General features: G+C 39.5%; 1 protein-coding gene across 4 annotated transcripts in view; it reads left to right on the plus strand.

Moving 5' to 3' along the window:
* Nucleotides 1-4,219: 4,219 nt before the first annotated feature.
* Nucleotides 4,220-23,012, plus strand: part of TNRC6A (trinucleotide repeat containing adaptor 6A) — a 53,677-nt gene continuing 34,884 nt past the window's right edge. For 3 of the 4 annotated variants that reach the window (XM_054211139.1, XM_054211140.1, XM_054211141.1), the window contains exons 1-4: nt 4,221-4,573; nt 6,943-6,978; nt 16,637-16,727; nt 20,429-20,450. In XM_054211139.1, the coding sequence (XP_054067114.1) occupies nt 4,428-4,573; nt 6,943-6,978; nt 16,637-16,727; nt 20,429-20,450 (295 nt within the window). In that variant the 5' untranslated portion in view covers nt 4,221-4,427. Of the gene's footprint in view, nt 4,574-6,942; nt 6,979-16,636; nt 16,728-20,428; nt 20,451-23,012 lie in introns of all 4 variants that reach the window. The other variant, XM_054211142.1, reaches the window with a different exon arrangement.

Below are 23,012 nucleotides of genomic sequence, written 5' to 3' on the forward strand. Positions count from 1 at the left end.
CCAAGCTCCAATAAACAGAAGAGTAAAAGAACAAAGAATGAACTAAAAAAATGTAGTAAACAGGAGAGGAGATGACCCAGACCTTGGCTCTCAAATAACCTTACACTCAACAAAACACATGTTAAAGCTAAAGCCAAGAGTGGGTGATAAACTTTGGACACTATTCTGGAGATGACCTAATGGGAATGCCTTGCTGTTAGGAGCAGCGTGGAAATCGGAAAAGACAGCAGGAGCTCAGAAGACGCAGCTAGAGCAGGGGCCACAGAACAGATCTTTGGTGGACAACTCCTCCTGGAGCTGCTCACCCGCCACTCTCCCTTGCTTTTGAATGTCTCCAGAGAAGGAGACTCCACAACCTCTCTGGGCAGCCTGTTCCAGTGCTCTGTCACCCTCAAAGTAAAGAAGTTTTTCCTCATGTTCAGATGGAATTTCCCATGTTCCAGTTTGTGCCAGTTGCCCCTTGTCCTGTTGCTGGGCACTGCTTGGAAGAGCCTGGTCCCATCCTCTTGACACCTGCCCTTTAGATATTTATTAGCATTGATGAGATCCCCTCTTAGTCTTCTCCAGGGTAAACAGACCCAGGTGTCTCAGAAAGAATAAAAGAAGAAAATGTTCTTCCAATTTGAGGGTGCCTGAATTTCCCGAGTGCATCCAGTAGTTCACCAGCCAGTTCCAGATGTGTAAGAAGTTAACTGAAGGAAAGTGTTGCCTGTGAGGGTGAAAGAGATAGGATCACGATGGTGATGCGAGAAGGAGATGACGGGATAAGCAATAAGTAATAGTTAATGCAGCAGATTCGCTGACAGCTAACCAGCTGTAGTATTTACAGGGCAGAATGGAAGCAATTGCTGCAACAGTCTAGTCGCTAGGAGCATGTGCATAAATAAAATTAGAGAACAATCTAAAATAATAAAGAAAGCTATAGACCTTGACTATGAATTTTATTGACAGGGGCATAATACAGTTAACGAAATGACATAACAGGAGTACATAATGCATTTATTAGCCCTCGTAACTGAGGACAGACTTAACAGCGGTCCTCCTACATCAAGCGTAGTGTCTTTAAAGACAGATAAAACAGGACTGCTGTGAATGGAACAGTAACAGGAAGCTGAATCAGACGTCAAGAAATAATGGCTTTCAGTTACACACTATTACATGACAATGCAAACTTTTTCATATGAAGAAAAATAAAGATGACCAAAATTAACATACAAGTTATTAATAGAAGCTGAGAAACTGATTTCAAATCACCAGTGCCTTTTTAAGTACATCGAAGATAATACAATCACTTTATGCATGTGCATGTTCGGCTCACAGCAACGCACGCTGTATTATTAAGTCTCTAAGAAGAGGACAAAAATACCCTTACTGGCTACGCTGCATTGTCATAAATGCTCATCTTTAATAATGTAGGATCTTCTTCAGGTGAAAAATACTTTACTCCATTCATGTTGGCAGAAAGACAGCTGATATTGCAGCAGATTTCCAGAGACAATTGCTCATTCGTCCAGGGCCTCCATTTATTTCACAGGTGAATAAAATAGCATTCATTTTTTCGCTAGCATTAATAAGAATGGTAAAGGCCAACTGAAACTGGGCTGGGAAATGCTTGTGATAATGTGCAAGCTGGATGCAAAAAGAGAGCGAGAACTTTCCTATGCCAACAAAACTGCTTTTCTCAGTAGCTCTTATAATAAGAGCAGACAGGATGATGCTTATTTCCATGTGAACAGTGGAAGGGAGTTGAGAAGAAATTTAAATTCCTGAAAAGTACTGTAGGCACATACAATAACAGTTATTCCCTTGAAGAGTAGCTGTGCAGACTGCTGGGGTATTTTCAACCAGTGTTTTAGAACTCAGTGCAGGAATGCCAGTAAGCAGCCGTCGCGGTGACAGTTTTGCTGTTCAAAGTAACCAGCCCTGCAACCAGAAAGCACGTATCGAAAGCTATATACTTTTTCAAATTTTATAAAGATTGTTTTGCAGAGATGTAGCTGCAAGTATGATACATTCTCACTACTGGTGTACCTGGCATGGCAATAATTCTTTCTCAGTTAAATTTTCTAAGCAGAAACCTATTATCTGTCTTCACTCTTTTATTATCAGTTTGCTAAGAGGGGTGCATCTGCATCTTTCTAATTTTATCCTATAGGCATTGGAAATTGCAAGGAGAAATTAGCCATAGTGTTCTCAAATGCAGGTATGTTAAACGGACTCAAGAGTTTAAAAGTAGTACTGTAAGCACGCTTCTTATTCTTTGTTTCTTATCGATGCCAGTAATAACACTTTAAAATGCTCTGACTAAACTTAAAATATTAAAAAATACTTTCTTGCCATTGTTTATTCTGCGGACCTGGACGATGAAAATGAAATCGTTTCATTTTGAGGAATTTTCCAGTCCTCACCTTTGCAGTGTGTGGGCTACAAAGACCTCATCGCAACACTAGCTCCACCTTCTCCACAGGGAAGTGCTGTAAGAATGCTGATCTGTTTACTGTGGATTTTTGTGGGCTCTCGGCTTCGCTTTTTCTTGACATTACTGTTCTTAAATCTCTTCTATTATTCCCTCTCAGTCCTTTGACTGCTTTGATTTTTCTAAATTAATTTCTGGGGTATTTTTACTGAAGTCAAGTACAGTAACAGAGAGTACGGCTCATCTATTCTTCGCTCTTCGTATTTGATGTTAGAAATCTCTCTGTGTACTTTTTGGATTAAGCTCTATGTTCACATAATCAATTTCTAGCTAGGTTTGCAAATGCTAGATACTTTCCCGTTCCCTCCCTCAACCTAATAAAGTCAGTGTGAGGATAAGAGAAAGGTCTATCATACTCTATGGTGGTTATTTACACGTTAACATTTCTTTTCCATCAATCTCAGTAGTTATGGATGCCCCAAACTTCAGAACAGAGCCGAGCGTACCAGCAGTGCCTAGGACCTGAAACCGCTGTACCACATAAAGACAAATATGTGTGAAAATACATGTTACGTTCCTGTCTGTGCCTCGTCCGGCATTGCTCGGGGAAACGACTGTCCTTTTCTGTAGGATGGTTAGTGGTGAGATAGAATTTGGAATTATCTATATGCTTTCAGGATAAGTAAGAACTACAGTGGTACACTAAATCCAAAGGTGATCACCTGGCCAGTGGTAGCAGCACCCTACGAAAAGCCACCCCATCCCCTCGCGCTGCCATGGCTGCCCTCCCCAGGGTGATGGGGCTGTGCCGCTGCAGATGGAGGAGGCCGGAGGCACAGAAGCCCCTGAATTTGGGATTAGCTCCTGCAGCGCAGACAACCCACACCCCCTGCCCCGGGCAGGGCAGGCCTCACGTAGGGGTCAGTCCAGGCCCCTCGGTGGAGACACCCCTGAGGCAAGGTCGGTGCTTGTCACTGCCCACTGCCATCCGCCTGGGGAGAGGGGCTCGGCCCAGGGGACTGCCCGCGGGGATGGCGGGGCGGCCGCCGGCCTTGCGAGCGAGCTCGGCCTGCCCGGGGGTCGGCCTCAATGTCAGGGCGACGGCGCTTCGCCTCCCCAACCCCGTTGCTAGGGCGGTTGCTACGGCGCCATGTCGGGGGAGCGCGGGCGACCCGGAAGTGCTGCTCGAGGCGGGGTTTCCCTTCCTGTGCGGCGGGGCCGGACCCGGCCGGGTTAGGAGGCAGGAAATGGCGGCGGTGCTGCAGCAGCAGCTGCCGGGCCCTCCCGCTCCGCAGTGCCGGGCCCAGGCCGCCTAGAGCCGCCGCGCCAGCGCCGGGCCCGGGCCGCAGCCAACGCCGGGCCGGACTCCGAGCACTTTACATACATGAGGTAACGGGCGGGGCCGGGCGGCGGGAAGGGCGGGCGCCGCCGAGCCCAGGCGCCAGCGGGGGCCCGGCCGCCGCGGGCGGGGGAGGGGCCGGGCGGCGGGGGGAGCCCCTCCGAGGCCCGGTACGGCCCTGCTGCAGCGGGTGGAGAAGCGCGGGCCGGGCTGGCGGCCCCTCCGGTGGAGGGGACCGGGGGCTGCGGTGCGGCAGCGGGCGGGCTCCCCGCGGGAGCCGTGCCCGGGCGGGACGGGAGGGGAGGGGCTCCCCCCCGGAGGGGCCGCGGCGTTTGCCCAAAAGCAATGTTTTCCCCGCGGAGTTGAGCTTTGACCTCCCGTGCTCGTTATTGTTTGCTCCTGCGGAGCTGGCAGCCCTTTGCAGCCGCCGCTACAGGCTGAGAGGGTAAGGAGGGCTTTCTCGCTGCTGTATTTTAAAGAAATTCTCAGGCTCAAGTGATGCAGCAGAATTGTTTTCGTTAAAGTACTTGAAGCAATTAAGTAGAGGTTGCGTAGTAGGGAAGGATAGCTGGTGCTGGTTATGCTCCACTTGCCTCGCTGTCCCTGGGTAAACATATCATTTGATTACTTAGCAATCTGTGGTCTCCCCATTTCCTCCTGACAAATCAACATATGGAGCTCAGTGTGTATCTTAACCCCGCTCCAGTTTTATTTTTTGCTTTGTGCTGCATTACTGTTGACATGGAAACCAACACCACTTTCTGTTCCAGAGAATTGGAAGCTAAAGCTACCAAAGAAGTCGAAAGAAAACTAAGCAGGTAAGACACTCATTTAAATTCACTCCTACAGTTCAGAACAAGAGTTGGCCTTGGGCTAGAAATCATTGTGGGCTTTATCTGGAGCTTTAATCTCATGTTAATTTTAAGGATAAAAAAAAACCCCATGAATTTGAAAATGCACTCTGCTATTGCATAGAGAAATCTCTGCAATTTTGGTTAATTCTACAGGCTAAACACCTTTTTAGTATGGTTTCTTTTGCATAATAACAATATTAGGTTCTATAATAGAATTTCTTTAATAGGGTAGTTTTTTGAAGAGAAAACCAACTTACTTTTCTGTCCTAAGTTGTTGTACCTAACAATAACTAAAAAATTAATGAAGAGTTTGTTTATTTTTTTGCTATACAGTTCAGGCAAATATTGTTTGTTTTGGCAAGAAAGTTGGTCAAATAAACTGTATGTTGCCATATAACTTTTATGGGTTTGCGTCTTTTTCCATGAAGAGTTAAAGGCATTGAGTTTCCCATTAGCATGCAGTTTTTATTTGAAAACTTTGCAGAATGGGCAGCTCCTTTTTAAAATCACTTAGCTAAAGAGTTAAGATTTATGTTGCATTAAGAATTCTGTGTCAATAATATACGTCACTTTTGTATTTAAGAAGTTTTCTTCTGCACCGTTTATTTTTAGTACATCTTGCTTGCAAATATCTATCTCTTTCTGTTGTTTACATTCTTTGTTTTTGACTTTTGTCCTACTTTCTGTTTGTGTTCTCTTTCAATTAGACCTTAAAGGGACTTTAACTTGCAAATTTTTAAGGGGACTTTTACTAGGGCCATTTGAAATATTCTGAAACCCTGAATATAACAGATAGGGGAAAAAAAGCAAGGTACCAGAAACTAATATTCTTATTTATCATGCCGAATCAGTCTCCAACTTCCAGATTGATTTATGATTACACTGTGAAAACTGAGTGGCTTTCCCCTGCTGTCAGTGTGCGTCTTCCTTTTTTTGGTAATATGCTTAAGCATGAATAATTTTTCCCATTTTGTTGCTGAAATACATGGAATCTTTAAGATACACTTCGCATATTGCTTGTAAATACAACGTAAAGGTCATTGTTAAATGGACTTTACTTGAAGAGAATGATTTCAAATCACAACTCTTTAAGTAATCTGTCCACAAAAGGTACCAAAAAACAATAATCATCAGTGTTCTGTGAAAAGCACTCAGTGCATACTTGATGCCAGAAGCAATTTCAGAACTATATTATTTAGATGGACAGAGTGCTAAGTTCAAAACAATGCTCTGGTCCAAGTCTTAGTAATTCAGTAAATCTTCACATTTTTATGACCTTAAGAGAGGTCTCTTGTCACACTGGCAGGTGTGGCAGCCAGCCACAAGAAGTGAAAGTAAACTATAGAACTGTCTAAACTCTGAGCTTCGTGGGGGATGGGGACAGAACAAGGTTCACTGAGTAAATTCTGATGTGGAATGACTCTCCGTGTTTTCTGACACAGAGGTGTATGTTTCACTCGTTTAAGATTCAGAGCTAGTTTTAAGTTAACATTAATAACCAGTTGTTTTCAGAAACCTGGATTCTAACTGGTTTATGTTTAGTGAGGGAGTTCTCATCATGTGAGCACATAGCCTTATAAAACTGTGGCATGCCTACCCTGGATAGGCCTGATTAATTGTTTTTCTGTTGTAGAACTCAACAGATAGCTCTCATTCTTTCTCTAATGTCATTATTTACGATCTTATTAAATTCCCAGTGACCTAGTCAAATTGTAAAAGAGCAAGTATCTTTTCCTGGAAAAGGTAAATAAGCTTATGCTACAGTTTTTCTTAATCTAAAATTTCATAGTGTATATACAGACTGTAAACTCCATGGGATGTTGGCATTGCTTCATCTACCTTCTTAAGTCACCTTTGGAGTTTATGCTTATAAATTAATGGGTAGCAAATATTCTTTTTTCATCTTACTAGGAAGACTGGCCTAGGCTGGGGGTTTGTGATAGGATAAGTATTGTAGCTTTTACTACAGCTTGCTTATCCAGTTGGAGTGCTTACTGTTTTAAACTCAGGATTAGCAATTTGGCTTGTTTGGCCTTTTGGAAAACAAGCTTCATTTGGTCTGCATTTCCTTCAAAATGTGTATGTGCCTAGTCCTAGGCAAATAAGCGTAGTGCATGATTTTTGACAGTAATTCAAATAAATCCATTGCACACTGTATTGTTGCATAATGTTACGAGTTGAATGTCACCTGTTCAGTCTACTGCTGAACAAGAACTGTCCATTATTAACTGGAGAAATTTAAGAGTTAAAATTGGTTAAAAGCAGGAGCAGTAAAAATCACCATTTAGTTCATCTGATTTAAGAAATAACTTTTTTGTTCTGTTTGGTAACAGGGCTTTCCTGCCTCATTTATGTGGAACTGAGAGAAGGTAAATATCCTAAATATGCTTACAATTTTTTTTTCCAAACATTCACGCACTGCTTTCATTCACCTGTGTTCTGCTCTGGAGAGTCCTTTTGTATTGGTTCTAGACTGTCCGTGTTCTGGGAATGCGAACTTTTTACCTGAAATCATGCATACCTCTAGATTTCATCCATGTATTCTACTAAGTTACTACTGTACAATTATATATTTTTTTTCACTCTTCCATGTTAGAGTAACCCCCATATTTCCATGAGGCTTTCCTTATTTGCTGCAGAAAAAAAAAATGAGATGGCTCAATGATAGAGACATAGAGAAACAGTGAGAAATGCAGTCCTTTCTCATGATATTGAAGGACTCAATTTTCTGCTGGGTTTTTGGGGATGGGGGTTTTCTCCTGATAAACTTCTTACGGGATGACTCCTGCTGTCAAATGGGAAGGGTTTATTGCAGAGACAGCATTCTGCTCATACTTTTCAAGACCTTTAGAGGTACTTAGGCAAAATTATGCATTCCTTTCTCCTCTACGCACACGTCTTCAGGTCATGCGTCATTGTTAGGTTGTCCCCATTAGGTAACTTGCATTTACCTTTTCTTTTTCTAGTCTTACAGCAAATCCATTGTGCAGTACAATTCTTGACTCTGTGTTAATAAAACTGAAGCACTCTATAGTATGGGGGGTCTTATGGTTAAGATGCTGGACTTGAGCAGTCGTTTGGGTTTGTGTGTCTGTTACAGATACTCTATATGACCAGCGTGATTATGGAGAAGCGGTTTAATCTGTCTTGTTTCCCCATTTGTTAAATGAAGATAGGGGTTGTTTGATGCTGCTACTGAAGTGTTGTGTATTTAGATGATAAATGTCTTGGCAAAGAGATTCGTCTTTTGTATGCTTGTGTAGCAGTGAGCATCTCGGGTGAAACTTCAGGGCAAAACGGTAACACAAATACTATAGCGCTTCTAGTTTGGAACATAGTTCTGTTGAACCAGCTTCAGTATTAGGAAAATGGGAGAGATGAGTGTATTCCAAGTAATAGATAGTGGTAGACACATGGTAGTTAGAATTCTGTCACTTTGCTTTTAGGGTGATAATTTAAAGACTGAGGTATTTAAGTGCAAAAAAGAAAGTAGCTGACACACATTTACTAATTAATTATTCATTGAAGTAATTGTTTCAGTTTTTAGCTTGGCAGCACCTCTTCTATACATTAATAGCTGGAAAGAATTAACACGCACACAACATCTGTAAATAAGTGGTTTTGTTTTGTTATCGGTGCCTGAGGCTTTCTTTGCTCCTGTGTAAGATGCTGAGTGGTTTTAGTTGCCAGAGGGTTTCCATTCAAGGCACTGGTGGGTTTTGTCGGGGATTTTTTTGTTACCTTCAAAGTACTGGTTTCTGTTCCATAAACTTGACGAGTGCTTGTTTTGGTGTAGTACGCTGTTTTGTGGGAAGCATTGATAAAGGCATTGGAGAATCCATTTTTAATCAAAATACACATTTTATAATTGATTCTTATATAATGATGGTTTAGTAGAAAAGCTAGCTTCTTTTTTTTACAGAAACTGAGAAATAATTTTTATTGGCCATTGTATGTAATTGCATAATTTTAAAAAATGTAGAGATTAGGGAACTTGTAGGTCAGAATACAGAAAAATTATCAAAACTTGAAGTTTCAGAATATGTTAGAAAATCTGTGTAGAGTATCAGACATAGGTTGAATACATAGTGTGTGCATGCATGCATGTTTACTGCCTTTGCAGAATTGTAAAAGATCTTTGAATGCCAGATACTTGAATGTAATTATCTGGCGGTGTTCCACCTGTAGCATTGCAAGTTAATTTATAACTGGAAGAAAAGCAAATGGTGGAAAAGATTGATTTATTTATTTCCCCCAAAATTTATTTTATATATTTGTCACTGAAATTTTAGAGTGGTTTCAACAGCCGCTGTGTATAATCACTTCTAATTCTTACATATACTACATGGAGTAAAAGTGTAGAAGGTCCATAGTTATCTTCTTACCTTCAGTTAGTAACACAGGGCCAGTGAGAGACTGGCTGGTTGTTTAACTGGTCTCCTTTGTCCAGTGGCAAAGTGCTTCCCCTGCATGACCCCCTGCCTGCTGTTGGCTGTGGCCAGCGCGGTGCTTGGTCACTCCATGTGTTCAGCGTGGGGGGCCGTAGCAGTGACACCAGAGCCCCTAGTGTGGTCTGCAGCGTTTGAAGTGCTTCAAAGGACACCTAACATGCAATTCCTTTGGGAGAATCCCTTCACAGCCTCAAGGCTTCTACAAACATTTGTTGGCGGTGGTAGCAATGTCTTTAAAAATGTGCTAGCACCATCTTGTGGGGCGGCGTGACTTTAATGTGCTTTGAAAGTGTTTTTTTGAAGGTGTCTGGATAGCAAACACTGTGTGTGAGCATCTGTAACAGTGCTGGCATCTTTAGCAGCATTTGTGGAGAGGCAGTTCTCTTAGTGCTAGCTTGAAGAATCCAGAAACCCAACAGCAGATGCAATTCTGTTGCATAGCTAGTTCAGTTTTGGTGAATGCTTGGTAACTGGTATTAATGGTGAAAGGCAGCCTGGTTTATTTTGGTGTTGAAATTCTCTGTGTGCAAGTAATACACACTTTCACTCAAAATAAATAGTGAGTTCAAATCATAACAATGCAGTGGGATGTCTCAGATCTTAACGTGTCAAAATTCTTCTTGAAACCATAATTTCCTCAGTGAGGTAACTAGAATTATGATTTTATTGTGGTATAACATGTTTCTGGTTTATATATTACAACAGCAAAGATAGCGTGCTGCACAAACAGTAATTATTGCATCATCAGTATGTCTTCCAGGGAAAATATGGGTATACTTGATTCTCCTCTTCTGTAACGTAGGAATAGGGGTTAAATAGGTCTATATCAGCCCAGATTTTTTATAATGCCAAGCTGGAGCTTTTGAAATTACAGGTTAATAGAACTTTCTTCAAGAATTAAACTAATAAGTAAAATATGATTTGATGTAAACATTACCAGAAATGTTTACTTTTTGAGCACTGCAACATTTTGAGCATTGAGCTGCAGCATTGCAGCTTTTTTCTGGTTTGCAAGCCAAATAACAAATCAAGCCATACAAAAATAAAATTAGCCTTGTCAAAACTTAAAACAAAGCAATAGTAGTGAATGCTGACTGTTGAAGTGAGAATGTAGCTGCTCGTGTTTAATGGCGTCTTATTGTGATAGTAATGAAGTTAAAGACTTCATATCAAAAATCACCCATAATCGCAAGGCACTTGCCAAAGTGATACCTGTCCTAGAAGATTTAAAAGTCCTTCTTTTTTTTTTTTTTTTATTTTAAATGGCTTAATTGAGTAAAGCGTTTTGGTAGTTTATTGGTTTTTTTCCCCTTATACAAAAAAGAATTGTGCTAAGGTACATAAATTCGGAGAAAAAATATTTTAAAAATAAATAATGGTAAATATTTATCTGACAGTCTGTTTTAAATTACGCAGATAATAGCAGCTTCTACATGTATGTTCTCAGGGCCATCAAATGTGCAGTGTCTCCTGAGATCAGGATCCATTTTCATTTGGTCTCACTTGAAAATAAAGCACCTTTCAAGTTAAGCTATTTAAACTGAAGGCCTTTGCTCCGGTCTCAAATGTGAATTTTGTATGGTGTGGGTATTTTATTTTCAGTTGATCTAAATTGAAAAATAAGGTTTGCATTTCTGCTAAGACAATTTAACCTTGGGCAAGCTAATCCAATTATATAGGAGGAAAAAGAAATTCCCTGTACGTGTGTTTTAGTGAAAGTTGGATGGCTGATAGGGGAAATAATAGAAGTCTGTTTATATATTCATGTTACGAATCTGAATTCTCAGTCATTGCTTTTCGTTTGGCCAGCTGATGGACCAAGCATGCTGCTACAAGCACTTTTGCCATACAGGGTCGATGGACTAAATCCACCCAGATGTAGGGAAAAACCCAGCAAAAGAACTTGCTGTTTTTCTGGCTTTGTCTTGTTACTACGAGTCTGGGTTCCTGCTGTGTTGCTTGTTATGTGCTGTAAAGTAACATGAAGCTGCTGATAGTTTGTACACAAAGAATAATATAAAGTGTTGAGTACTTAGCAGGAATAGGTGGCTGTTAAAGTCTAAGATGATTAATGGGAAATACTACGTAACACTTCTGTTTCTCAAGGAGCAGCATTAAAAATGTAGCTTGTTTGTTATATGTTCTAATGGGTGTTGGAATCTGATGCATAAATACTATCATTTGCTGACTGTTGAGAGGGCTGTGTATTAATGTGTTAGAGGGAATAAAGGAAACTTGCGCTTTCAGCTGTCAGAGATGGAAATTCAGGAGTTCTGCTTTAGGCTGTGATGACTTAATAGGCAAATCTGAATTTGTATTTCAGGTTTATGTTTATGTAAGAGGGTAGTGGTAATAGGACTACCTTCTTTGAAAGGTTCAGTTTTCAATGAAGAACATGGGCAGTAAGGACTTTACTGTTGTTCTTACTTAATTGTACGATGGGTTTTGCTGTACAGTCACTGAGGTATAACATTATAATGGTAATCTAATACTCTTTTAAAAACATGTTGTGCGCTATAGGTGGGTAATTTTATTTTTTTTTTCAGAGGTTGCCTAGGGTCGTGATACTAATCATAGTTTTGGGGTTTGTTTTTTTTTTAATGTGTTCTAAGATGGCTTTGTAATCTAAAATCTATTTTTCTTAAATACATGAAAATAGAATGATCACAGTGTCATAATTTTTGAGTTTTATTGTTTCTATGTGGAAACAAAAAAATTATGCTGTGGGTGGAATATTCCAGAGATACTCGTATATTAGTTGTTAGCATCTGTATTCTAAAAATAAAATAAAGTCTTGTTAATTTAGTTGTAGCAGGATTGACAAGTTCCTTTTTTTTTTTCTGTGAAAATACTATTTTGCATTCTGCTTGTTCTTTTCTTCTAAAAGCTGAATGATTTTCCAGTTAATGCAGTTTTTGCATGCGACACGCTGAAATTTGTTATACAAAACAAGGCGCTAGTGGCTTTCTTAACTCTTAAAATTCTTCTCAGGTTATTGGAAATCCTTTGGGAAAGAGGATGTCATGGGAAGGTGACAGGAATTCCCGTTGCTTGTGGTGGTGCGTTTTCCTGGGGTGATCTCGGGACAAGGTGGACAGGGAACATGTGTGTTGAACTCGGGCTTTGGGAGATGTCAGCCCAGCAGCCCACGCGTAGGGTAGTTGTGCGTTATGCCCACAGGCAACAAGGTTGTGAGAGGAGAAGGGCTGTGGACACTACTTTTCCTGGCCATGGGAGGAAGATACCGTACTTGACCTTATCTGTTGGATTAGTGTCTCTTATTGTCAGTGCTACCTCAGGAAATACCATCTTCCTGAATAGCAAATCAGTGACTTTTCTTTGGATGGAAGTCAACTGGAAATTAAGTGTGTATTCTATCAAAAATGAATTGTGATATATAGAAGCTATTTTTTTCTAGGCTGATTTCAGACCTACATGCTGCTTGTATTGGATTCAAACTACCTGTTAAAAATTGGACCATTCCAAATTAACTCAAACTGAGGATCAGTGTTACCAACTTCAGTTTGGTTACAAATGCTCAGGATGCCAGTCAGTGGCAGACAAAACTGACTTATGTGTCACCTTTATAGTGCACAAATGTCAATGGGGGTTAATCATTACCTCAAATTTGCAAAGTATCCAAGAGATTGCTTTAAATGAAACTGGCCAACTATAATTGTTTTCTGTAGTTATGTGACTAACCTCTTAGTTATCCATGAAATAGTTTTTGAGACCTAATTGCAAATGCAAGATTGTTTTTTGCAGTAAGGCAGTCCTAAATGAATCTTGGAGCCGGATGAGAAAAATATAATAAAATAAAATAGCCAAGTTGTGTTTGATGGTTTGTGACTTGTCTTGCAGTGCAACTGAAATAGAGAGGGGACTCCAAAAGAATATTTTTAGATATTTGTTTTTTCATATCTTAACGCATGAGGAGCAATTATTAAAAAAAAAAAAAAAAAAGAGAAATAACCAATGCTTGCTCTCTGTTATTAGAAAATCTTAAAAGACAGAATTTGGTCTGTGGAAACTTAAAGTGGTGGTCTGTCTAGTACGTTACTGTATATGTATGGTGGAAAGAATACTGGTTTTGTTTGGCTGCTCATTGTCAAAGCTGTTGCTCTACCTCTGGTAAATACCTGCAGTGTCAGACGGCTTTTGTTAACACATGCAGCATGAGTTGATGGGGACTTGTAACAGTCACGCTAAAAGTGGTAGAGGAGAAAAGGGATGCTGGATATGCAATAAATCAGTGTTATTCCAACAGAAGGGAGCACTGGGAAAAGATAGGAGTAGAGAATGGAATCAGATTTGCAGTGAGAACAAAGATCAAGTCAAGTAGGGATGAAAACCGATTTCTGTTTGTATTGGTTGCCGTACAGATACATGTAGCCATGCTCCAAAGGTTTTCTGTTTACAGGGAGAAATCAGAGAAGATACTTACAATTAAATAAAGAAATACTTGTTAATTCTGTGAATATAAAACTTTCCTCCCTCCAGACAAATTGATTTTTACCGTGTAGATCAAGTATAGCTGTTGTCTGGCAGTATTAATAGTAATTAAAGTACATTTGAGAAAAATGCTTCAGTTACCCAAAATGCAATCATATGATTGTCTTGTGTGCTAAAGTTAATAGTCTCAGAAGTTCCTGTACTCTGTAAATATTTTAAGCATTGCTGGCTTTTTTTCTTCCACAATGAATGTCATGTGGAAGTACTACCGTATCTCGTTTTGTTTGAAACTAACAATAGCCAAGTGGCCACAAGCTTTGAAATTTAAATATAAGTATTGTTCATATGGCATTGTCCCTTCTGGGAGGGGAACCACTTTCAACATCTTGCTGAAGAATCTCACCACAGGAGAAAAGAGCAGTTTTAAAGTTTAAAGGTAGAACTCAAATGGGCAGCAACAACGTGGTACTCACCTCTTCCAAAAGAATGGCAGCATTACGCAGAATGCAAAATACAGTAAGTCGCTGGCTACCATAAAGAGAAGACCTGATGAGCTGCTGCTTAGTATTACTTACATTGGTACTACCTATAATGAGAGGCGGGTGCCAAAAGAGTGCTGTTTTGTCTAATTAAAAAGTGTGGAAGTTATATGAATTTGCCACAGTGGAACTGGGCAACTGGGAACTGGAAGTCACATGTGGATTTAAAAAAAAAAAAATTGAAAAAAAAAAACGCAAACCAAAACTGATGCCTGCATTCATTTTGAAAGGGACGTGAACTGCATTAAAAGTAAATTAACTGATTATTTATGTAACTAAATAAGTAACGAAAGTTTTAATACTTATGGCGTGTCTAGTGTTTTACTGTATTGAATTGTCATTGCTTCTGACATGTATATAATTACCTTATTTGAAACTGGAGGTTTGTAGTTGCGGGTAGTTCGGGATTAAAAAAGAGCCCAGTCTTTCTAGGCAGAAGCAAACCGTTCGTTAGCTGCCCAGTATTGACGTTGTTCATTTTCCCCACAAATTTTTGTATAACAAGGTGTCTTTTGATAATGTATGTGCAACCATGTGTTATCAAATCAGGGTAACTTATTTAAAGGAGATTTTTAATACATTCAAAGTAATTGGATAATAAAATCTCTTCTCCTGTTCTGGCTTGCTTATATGTGAAAAGCATGGCAAAGATAAAAACAGTGCTTTTTATGTCACAAGCAGGGTGTAAATTCCCTTCCATCATTTTTTTTTTCCTTGGCTTTTTCTTTTGCAACAGTAAATAACCTACATGACTCTAATAATTTTTACTGTCCAGAGCTTTCTGCAGTAGCATTGAATCTGGGCACCTCTTGTTACTTTAGCTGCAGCTGATCGGATAGTAAGTGTGTACAGATTTGGGAGAACATCAGTTACACAGGAATTCATTTCAGATAGAGGACTTAACACTAATCTCTGAAGGCTACTCAAAGAGCAAATTTGTTCCTTTCTTCCTTTAGTCAAAATGTGTGGAGTGTGTTCCCACATCCTATTTGAAGTATCATAGAAATTAGGACTTCTCTGAAGGCTGTGGTTTGCCCAGCAAGAGGGTAGATGTGCAGTGGAGCTCGTGTAGGTTCAGGACATCGGAAGGACGTGTGTTGTAACCTAGATCTATGCTTCAGGAGAGCTAGAAAAACATTTTCAACCTATTTTTTTTAATCTTGTCCACCTGACTATATGGTTAGGGCTTGTGGGCCAAAAGCTTCCAAGCTTTTGAGCTCGGAAACATTCCTGAACCTGAAATGGCAAAGAGGAGTCTTGCAACTAGGCTTTCTAGTACACAAAAATGCTTTATCCTCCGAACCTCAGACTTTGAAATAACTGATTATTAGTAGGCTCCTTCTCCCTCTGTCTTACAGCGTTGTGAAAAAAGCAAACTGCTGCCACTGTTTTATTTTTATATTCCGGTTTATTGTTGTGTTCTAAACTTCACAGTCCTTCTTTCTGTGAGCAGTTGTTTTTATTCTCATGTATGAAACAACAGACTGATCTTCGGTTGTCACGAGCTTTTTGCACGATTAGCCCAAATGTGGTTTTGTCTGCCTGTTACCACAGTCTTTTCTGTCAGCCGTGGTTGTGTCGAGTTCATTCTCATTCTCATCTCTCCAAGCATGGCCTTGAAGAAAGGAGTTTTTAGTTATTGTCAAATTTGTATGAGATATTAGTTCCTGCTGACCCCGGTAGCTTGTGAATGTTTTTTGAGTGCCTTTAGTTCTTTCTGCTTTTTATACTCTCCATGTTCTCCCTTTTGTCTTGCCTTTGCTGAATTCTGTTTTTAAGAAAATGTAGTGTAATCTAGAAAGTGGCGTTGCTGCTAAGCCTTCTGTTTTTGTGTGTAAAACTTTGTATTAAGCGAATTTAAATTAATGTAACGGGTTTTGTTTTCACGTTTGTCAGGTTACAGTTCTGTCGCTCGTTTAACGTGCTCTAAAATTGAAAGCTCTGCCCTGACCATGCTCTTCAGTTGATGTTCCCGCTAGTTCATGTGTCCTTTATGTCATACAGATCCACGGCCAGTTGCAGTAGCTCACTACTCACGCAGGAGAATGTGTATATATTGGCTGTTTCTTGGCAGAGGTGGTGTTTAAGACCAGCGAGCTGATGCAAGTCGCTGCATGGCTGTCTGGGCACCAGTGTTGATGGAAGAGGGTGTGTGGGGCTGGGGAGGAACCCGCTGCTTGGTTTATGCTGAGCGTAGTCACACTTTGTGCTGGGTCAGAGCTGATCGCATGTGACAGTGGGGAAATGTGATGTGTGAAAGCTCAGTCATACAAATTCACAATAGCAGGTAGATAGTAAATAACATCTGAATTTGCTCTGGCTTTTGAATCAAATTAATGTCTACACCTTCATTGTAAATTTTGGAAAAAAGAAAATCTTCCCCATAGCTTGACACTGCATCTCCTCTTAAAGTTTTGTCACTTGTGATTTGCAGTGAAAGTACATAGTCCCCATAGAAATATTATCCAATTAGAAGTAAAATTCCCCAGTTCCTTTTGTGGCACTGTGAAATAATTGTTCTAAAATGAATCTAAGTGTGTACAAATTGTATTTTGGGAGAGTTAATTACAAACTGTGTGGTTCAGGGATTTAGTGCAAGAAGAGGAAGAACAGTTGATGGAAGAAAGGAAAAAGAGAAAAGAAGACAAGAAGAAGAAGGAAGCTGCTCAAAAAAAGGTATGTTGAACAATAAGAAATAAAACCCCATGCTTATGGGTTAGTTTTGTTGCATCACTAGTAAATACTGTTTTAGCTGCTGTTTTAAAGTGTTTAATTTTAATTTAATGTTTTAAGCTTTAATAGTACTGTTAGTTACTTAGTGGCAACTGACATATTGAACCTCTTAATTGGCTTTCTGTACAGTTTTTTTCAGAGATTAAATAATCTTCTGAGATGGCCATTCTTTTTCCTGATTGTCAGTTGAAGCGGTTTCAAGCTTGAAAACTTCCTCAGTGTTAGTGCATTTATTAGTAGAATAAAATTACCATTTTTTTTTAAGGCAGGGGCTTTCAACTGTATCCTTGCATATATCTTCTTATCCTTCAGTATGGAAACATAGGTGTCATAAGACAATTTGTATTGGGGAAGGTGGGCAAAAATGAAAATATTGACAGCAAAACTGTTTTGGGATGGAAACATTACAGAAATGCTTGTAAACACTACAGGATTCCTGTTTACTGTCAAGATATTAATTGTGGCCATTGATTCTAATTGTAAATCTGTTTTTAAAAACGCGTCCGTTTCAGGTTTGTGTGCTAACTGGTGGTAGCAAAGCGAACCTGCTTAACAGTTTTTCTGAGATTCCATTGACTAATGCTAGATATTTATTATGTAGTCGAAAAAATCAGTCGTCAGCTCTCCTTGTTTGTTGGCCTAAATGAAGGTGTGTGTTGTGCACCTGTACAAAATTAGGTACATCTAATCTTGCAACAAATCTAAGCGGAATAGGATTGGAGGGGTACTCCTAGAAGAGGTATTTGCTCATATTTCAGAATGAGAAGTTCTTTTCAGTAGTTAACTGCAAAGCTGCATGATATTTTTTTGGACCTCAGTTGTAAATTTATAACTTATTTTCCTCTTGGAATTCTTAAATGAGAAGTTGTAATGGCAAAGGAGCCGGTTTACTTGTTTTGAGTCTTTTAAACACGTGATTCTTCATAGCTGACTTCCTCCCCCAAAATTTAGTTTTTTCATGAGTTTGAAAGGCATGTTTGAGAGTGAAGTTTCTAGAAGAAATAAAAGTATAAATACTTTTTGAAAGGGAAGAGATTAGACCTTTGCCTAAAATTAAAAGTTTTGCTTGCCCTTTCTCCTGCCATGGAGCACCTGCTAGACAGTTCTTCAGAAGCCACAGGTGCTGTATTCTCAGAGTAACAAGGTGTGGAGTGTGTGGATTTCTTGTGTCAGGGATTTAAGCAGCTTCTATGGAAAAAGAGTAGGATGCCACAAGAGTGCTCATCTGCATTCCTGGAGAAGCTTAAACTTGATCTAGATTAAAGAGAATATACCTCTGAAAACCCATGGTAACGAACAACTGCCAGTTAACTTTGCTGTTAAAAAGAAAAAAAAGTCCTAGTACAGACATGGCTTGATCCTAGATTAAAATGAAAACTTGTTAATGTAGGTCACAAGGAAGGCAGGATCCCTTTCATGTTCTTTTAATATTAATGAATAGCTTCAGATTGACCAAAATTGCTCTTTTTGTTTTGTAAGCTAACTTTTTCTGTTTGATCTCTTAAGAACGTAGTGTTTTGTATTATCCACCATAGGCTCTCTAGCAAAAACTTTAAAGCATTTAACCGTACACCAAGTACTGATACACTTTGATGTATTTTGGAAGTCCCTAGCTGAAATATGTTCAATTTGTTTTTCTTTTAGAAAACAGCACCTTAGTATAAAAAGAAGTCAGTAGCCTTATCCTATGACCCTTTCTCTTCGCTGATCTCTCTGCGGGCTGTGAATAGTCAGAAACAGCAAAAAAATTTTGAAAAATTCTAAGTTGTCTCATTTTCCTGTTTATGGGTCGAGTGCCAAGCTATGAATTGATTTTTAACTCAGGTCACATCTGGGAGAGGGATGAGATTACTGGCTCTCCATAGTAAGCTCAAAACACATGTATAGGCATGGCAAGAACTGAAAAGGCATCCTGTAATGGTACTGTGGAAGGAAAACCTAGTGCGTGGGTTTTATATGTACTGTATTTTTTTAATAACTGGAACTAAAAGGAGTAGAAAACAATCAGAGGTATGACACTTAACTTAGAGAAGGTATGTTCTGTGCTTGCATCTTGATGCTGAGCAGCTTTCGTGGGACACCAACTGTTGTGTTCCATGTACCTTTTTACGATCATATAAAAATGTGTTTGGAACACTTGGTTCAAAGCCAGCTGCTGTGCATACAGTACCCTGGAGCTGAAGCGCATACAAAACTTCCCAAGTCTTCAAAATAATTTTTTTTAACCAGATGTGTTGAATAAAAAGTATAATGAAAAGTTGTGGCGTTACGTAGTGGCCCCGAGCACAGCAACTGCCTTTTGGAAGGTGAGGAAGAGGGACGGTGGTATTGGAGGAGTCAGGGTAACATGGATGAGATGGGCAAAACTGAAAATGAATGTGGCGTGGGGTTTTTTTTGATACGTTTGTGTAAGCAGCCATTGGCTTTGTTTTTGCTTTCTTAGTTCCAGAGGCTGATGCATTATTGTTAGTAGAGTGGATTTTCTTCAGAAGAGGTTTTGCAGTCTTTAGCTATTTTTAGCAATCTCTTAAGAGCATAAATAAAAAAAAAAAATGGGAAAAACTTATGCTCAAGGTTCCTTGGGAGCGAGAGTCTACTTTTTGAAGTATCAGACAGTATAACTTAATTTTTTTTCTATGTATCCTTGCATTTGTCAGCCTAAGAAATTGAAAAAGAGGGTTTTTCTGTTAATGTACTCTTGATTTCCTTAAAGAGAAATGAGGCTATGGCACTGAAGAGTCATTAGTAAAGTTTCAGTAGTCAGACCTAACAGTGCTAATGTCTGAGTCTAACCAAGTCTTAGATCAAATCAGCGAATCAATACATTTTTCTTGCATTCATACATGCTCTCTCTTTTTCTTCCTCTCTCCTCAAGGATTTAATTATAGACAATCACAGTTTAAGTATTACCACAAATTTATTGCATATTATGAATGTATGCGGTACCATCAATTAAAATGGGTAGTATACAGCAAGATCTCATTTTGCTTTGGCAACAGTGTATTTTAAAAGTGATAATTAAGAAAACTCTAGTTTCAGATAGGAAGAACTATGATTTGTGCTTTCAAGAGGTCCTTCATGAAGTTAGTTTCATTATGTTTTATAGTTAAAACTGCAAAATTAAGGTGCGCTTCCTTACAAGGAATGTTTCTTTCCCCATTTTTATCATGTGATAAAACTTTATTCAAATAGATCTCTTATCTTGGCCGTATCAGAGATATAACCAGTTGAATCTTGGAAACGAAAGACTTAAAGCTTTTGCATTTATTTTCTTCCTTTAAGTTTCTAGGTCCCTCCCTCTTCCCCTGCCGTATTCTGCAATAAAAGTGTTGGAGGTTCCTTGCTTCCAGGCACAGTTTTTAACTCACTTCAAACATCTGAATTTGCAAGTTTAATTCAGTCTGTTTCATGTAGTTATCTTTCAAATTAATTTTGTCTTCTGTAACGTTTAAACAGCTTTCTAGGCATAAGGAATAATAGGCATGTGTTGGTTAGAGAGACACTTCTGAAGTAGATAATTAAATAACTAAAATATTTTAAAAGAAGGAAGTCAAAAGCTAATGTTGCTTTATGAAATGGCACGTGCACATGTGGTTTTCTCTTATCTGCACAAATCACTGACACTTCTTTTTTTCTTGTTCTAGGCCATTGAACAAAAAATCAAAGGTAAGTTACTTTAGAGTTATTTCTATTCTGTATATTATTTCTGCATTTTTAAATATGTTAAATCAAAAGGGGCACCTGAAAGCTTTTCTCAGACTAAAAGGTGGGGTCTTTGAAACTCAGTTGCACTTTTTCAAACAGTGACCACAAAAGAGTAGAAGAGTAGTGGCTAAGGGTTGATTGGAGTCTTCTGTTCTTCCTATTTTCCATACTTAATTACTTATACAGCACCCGGCATATACATAATATGCCTCGAGTTCTTTTTCTTAGTTGCTTTTTTCCTTCCCCTTTTTTTGCTTTGTTTGAAAAGTGTATGACACTCTAACACTTCAAGTGTGGCCATGTGGAGATCCACACAATGGATCTGTTTGAATCTTAATTTCCACATGTTCTAAGTGCAACTGGGGTTGGGAATGCTTGATAGACAAGTAATTGATATGTCTAGTTTTAACTAACTATTGTATGTGGAGGGTTCATCCTGACAAAACGATCGAGATGACAGCATATGAAAGCTGTAATTTCGATGTTCAGTGGCAGACTGGAAACACTGTAGTTAATCTGAATATTTGTGGTTTTTATACAGATCTCCATTCCAGCCGGCTTCTATAAAGGGGAAAAAAAGATTCTTTTCACTTTCTTTTTAATTCTAGCTCATAACCTGTTAGTTGGGAAGTGGATGATAATTGCATAAGTGATCATGTGGAGTGCTTGCTGAATCCCTGTTTTCTGGGAACATTTGGTTTAATTTAATACTGACTTGAGCAGTGGTAGAAACAGGAGCTGGGAAGCCCTGCTTAGCAGAGATGCAATTACTGCTGGAAAATCAAAAAGTGTTTGAAGTGCTGTTCTGGCATGAAGGTAGTAAAATGGTAGAGGACATACTGCGCTTGAGAAGAGGTAAAGAAACAAAGGAAAGTATCTGTTACTGAGGTGTGCGTTTGAAGAAGCATCCTGGTTCGCATGTGGTTGAAATGGAGGAGGCAGGTTCTCCATGTGAAAAATGCGCCGATTCTCCTGCCGAGGACTGCAGTACGAATTACCAGGTATCAGGAGACACATTTATGTCTAGTTTATTTAAGTGAGGTGCATACTTTAGTGTGTGTGTTTAAATGAGAAAAAAATTAAAAATAGATTGAGTAGGACCAGTAGATTGTCAGTGTGTGATGATGCTCTTCGGAGGGAACGAGGGCAGCCTGGGTTCTGTGCCTCGGCGAGTTCTTCTCCGTGCTGCTTAGGGGAGGCTGATGTTTTGGTTGTGGAGTATTGATCCCTGGAGGCAGAGGGAGCTGCCAGAGCATGGTGGCTACAGAGTGGTGGCACCATTCCTATAGCTGATGTCAGTAATCGAAGTTTATGTTCTATATGCGGAACCATCCTGTGGGTTTCAGTGGACTGACTGTAGGTCCTGGCAGTTCCAGTCTGACTCTGGTCGCTGAAATCAGTTGGGAATTCTATATTTGTCTTTAGGTGCAGAATTGGATACTTAATAAAAGTACTGGAAGAGTATTATAATTAATAAATACTCTTCACTTGTTTTTTGAAGCACCCTTTTTCAAGTAATGCATGGAATTGCATTTGAAGTACAGGCTAAGCATTTGTTTTCTTATGTATATTCCTGCCATAAGGCTTCTAAGATTTACCAGGCTTAAAGAATTGTGAAACTGTTTGGTTTTATTCTGAAGTAATAAAAAGTCACGGTCTTGGCCAAATTGGCCAATGGCCGGTGACAGATATTCCCCTCCAGCCTCTTGTGCACAGAGAGGAGGAGGAGACATAAAAAGATTTACAAGTTTAGAGGAAATTAACTAATGAAATAGTAATAATAAAATAAAAAGGAAAATAATGAAATAAATACAGTATATATAAAACCATATTAAGCTCCCAGGATGATGTCACTGGCAGGCACTGGGGAAGTCCCAGACTGGACTCGGTGATGGGGGGAACTGGATTCCACAGCTGGAGTCAGGAACCCACGGATCGGGATCAAAGGCAGATGAACAGACAGGGTCCTCCTTGGATGTCAGACATTGAAGGAAGAGAACTGACCCTTTGATCCCTCAGCTTTTGTACTGAGCATGGGACAGATGGGATGGAATACCCTGTTGGTCAATTTTGGGTCCCCTGTCCTGTCCGCTCCTCCCTGCAGGTGGGACCCCTCTACGCTTTTCCGTTTCTGACCCTCCAACGGGGCAAATAACGAAATTAGCTGACCTTGGTTGTTATAGCAATAAGTATACTCAAGAGCCTCTCTGGGTACCATTCCTTGGCACAAACTGTAAACATTGGTCTTATCACTGAGAACGAACCATTTTTGATGCAACATGCTGTTAATTTCAGAGAGTTAGAAGAGGCCTAGCTAAGAAATAAAATTACTGAACAGGAAGTTGGTTCTGTTTTACCTCAAACCAGGACATAAAATATATCTGAGAAGATAGTGAAGAAGGAAAGTGATAAAATACTTTGCTGTAAATAGTAACATCCATTTTGAATGAACGTTTGACCTACGTACTTGTGCTGCACTGGCATCCATGCGTCACACCAGGGACGGGGCTGCAACTGGCTAAA

The sequence above is a fragment of the Rissa tridactyla genome, chromosome 8 (genome assembly GCF_028500815.1).
Source record: "Rissa tridactyla isolate bRisTri1 chromosome 8, bRisTri1.patW.cur.20221130, whole genome shotgun sequence".
NCBI classification, from domain to species: domain Eukaryota; kingdom Metazoa; phylum Chordata; class Aves; order Charadriiformes; family Laridae; genus Rissa; species Rissa tridactyla.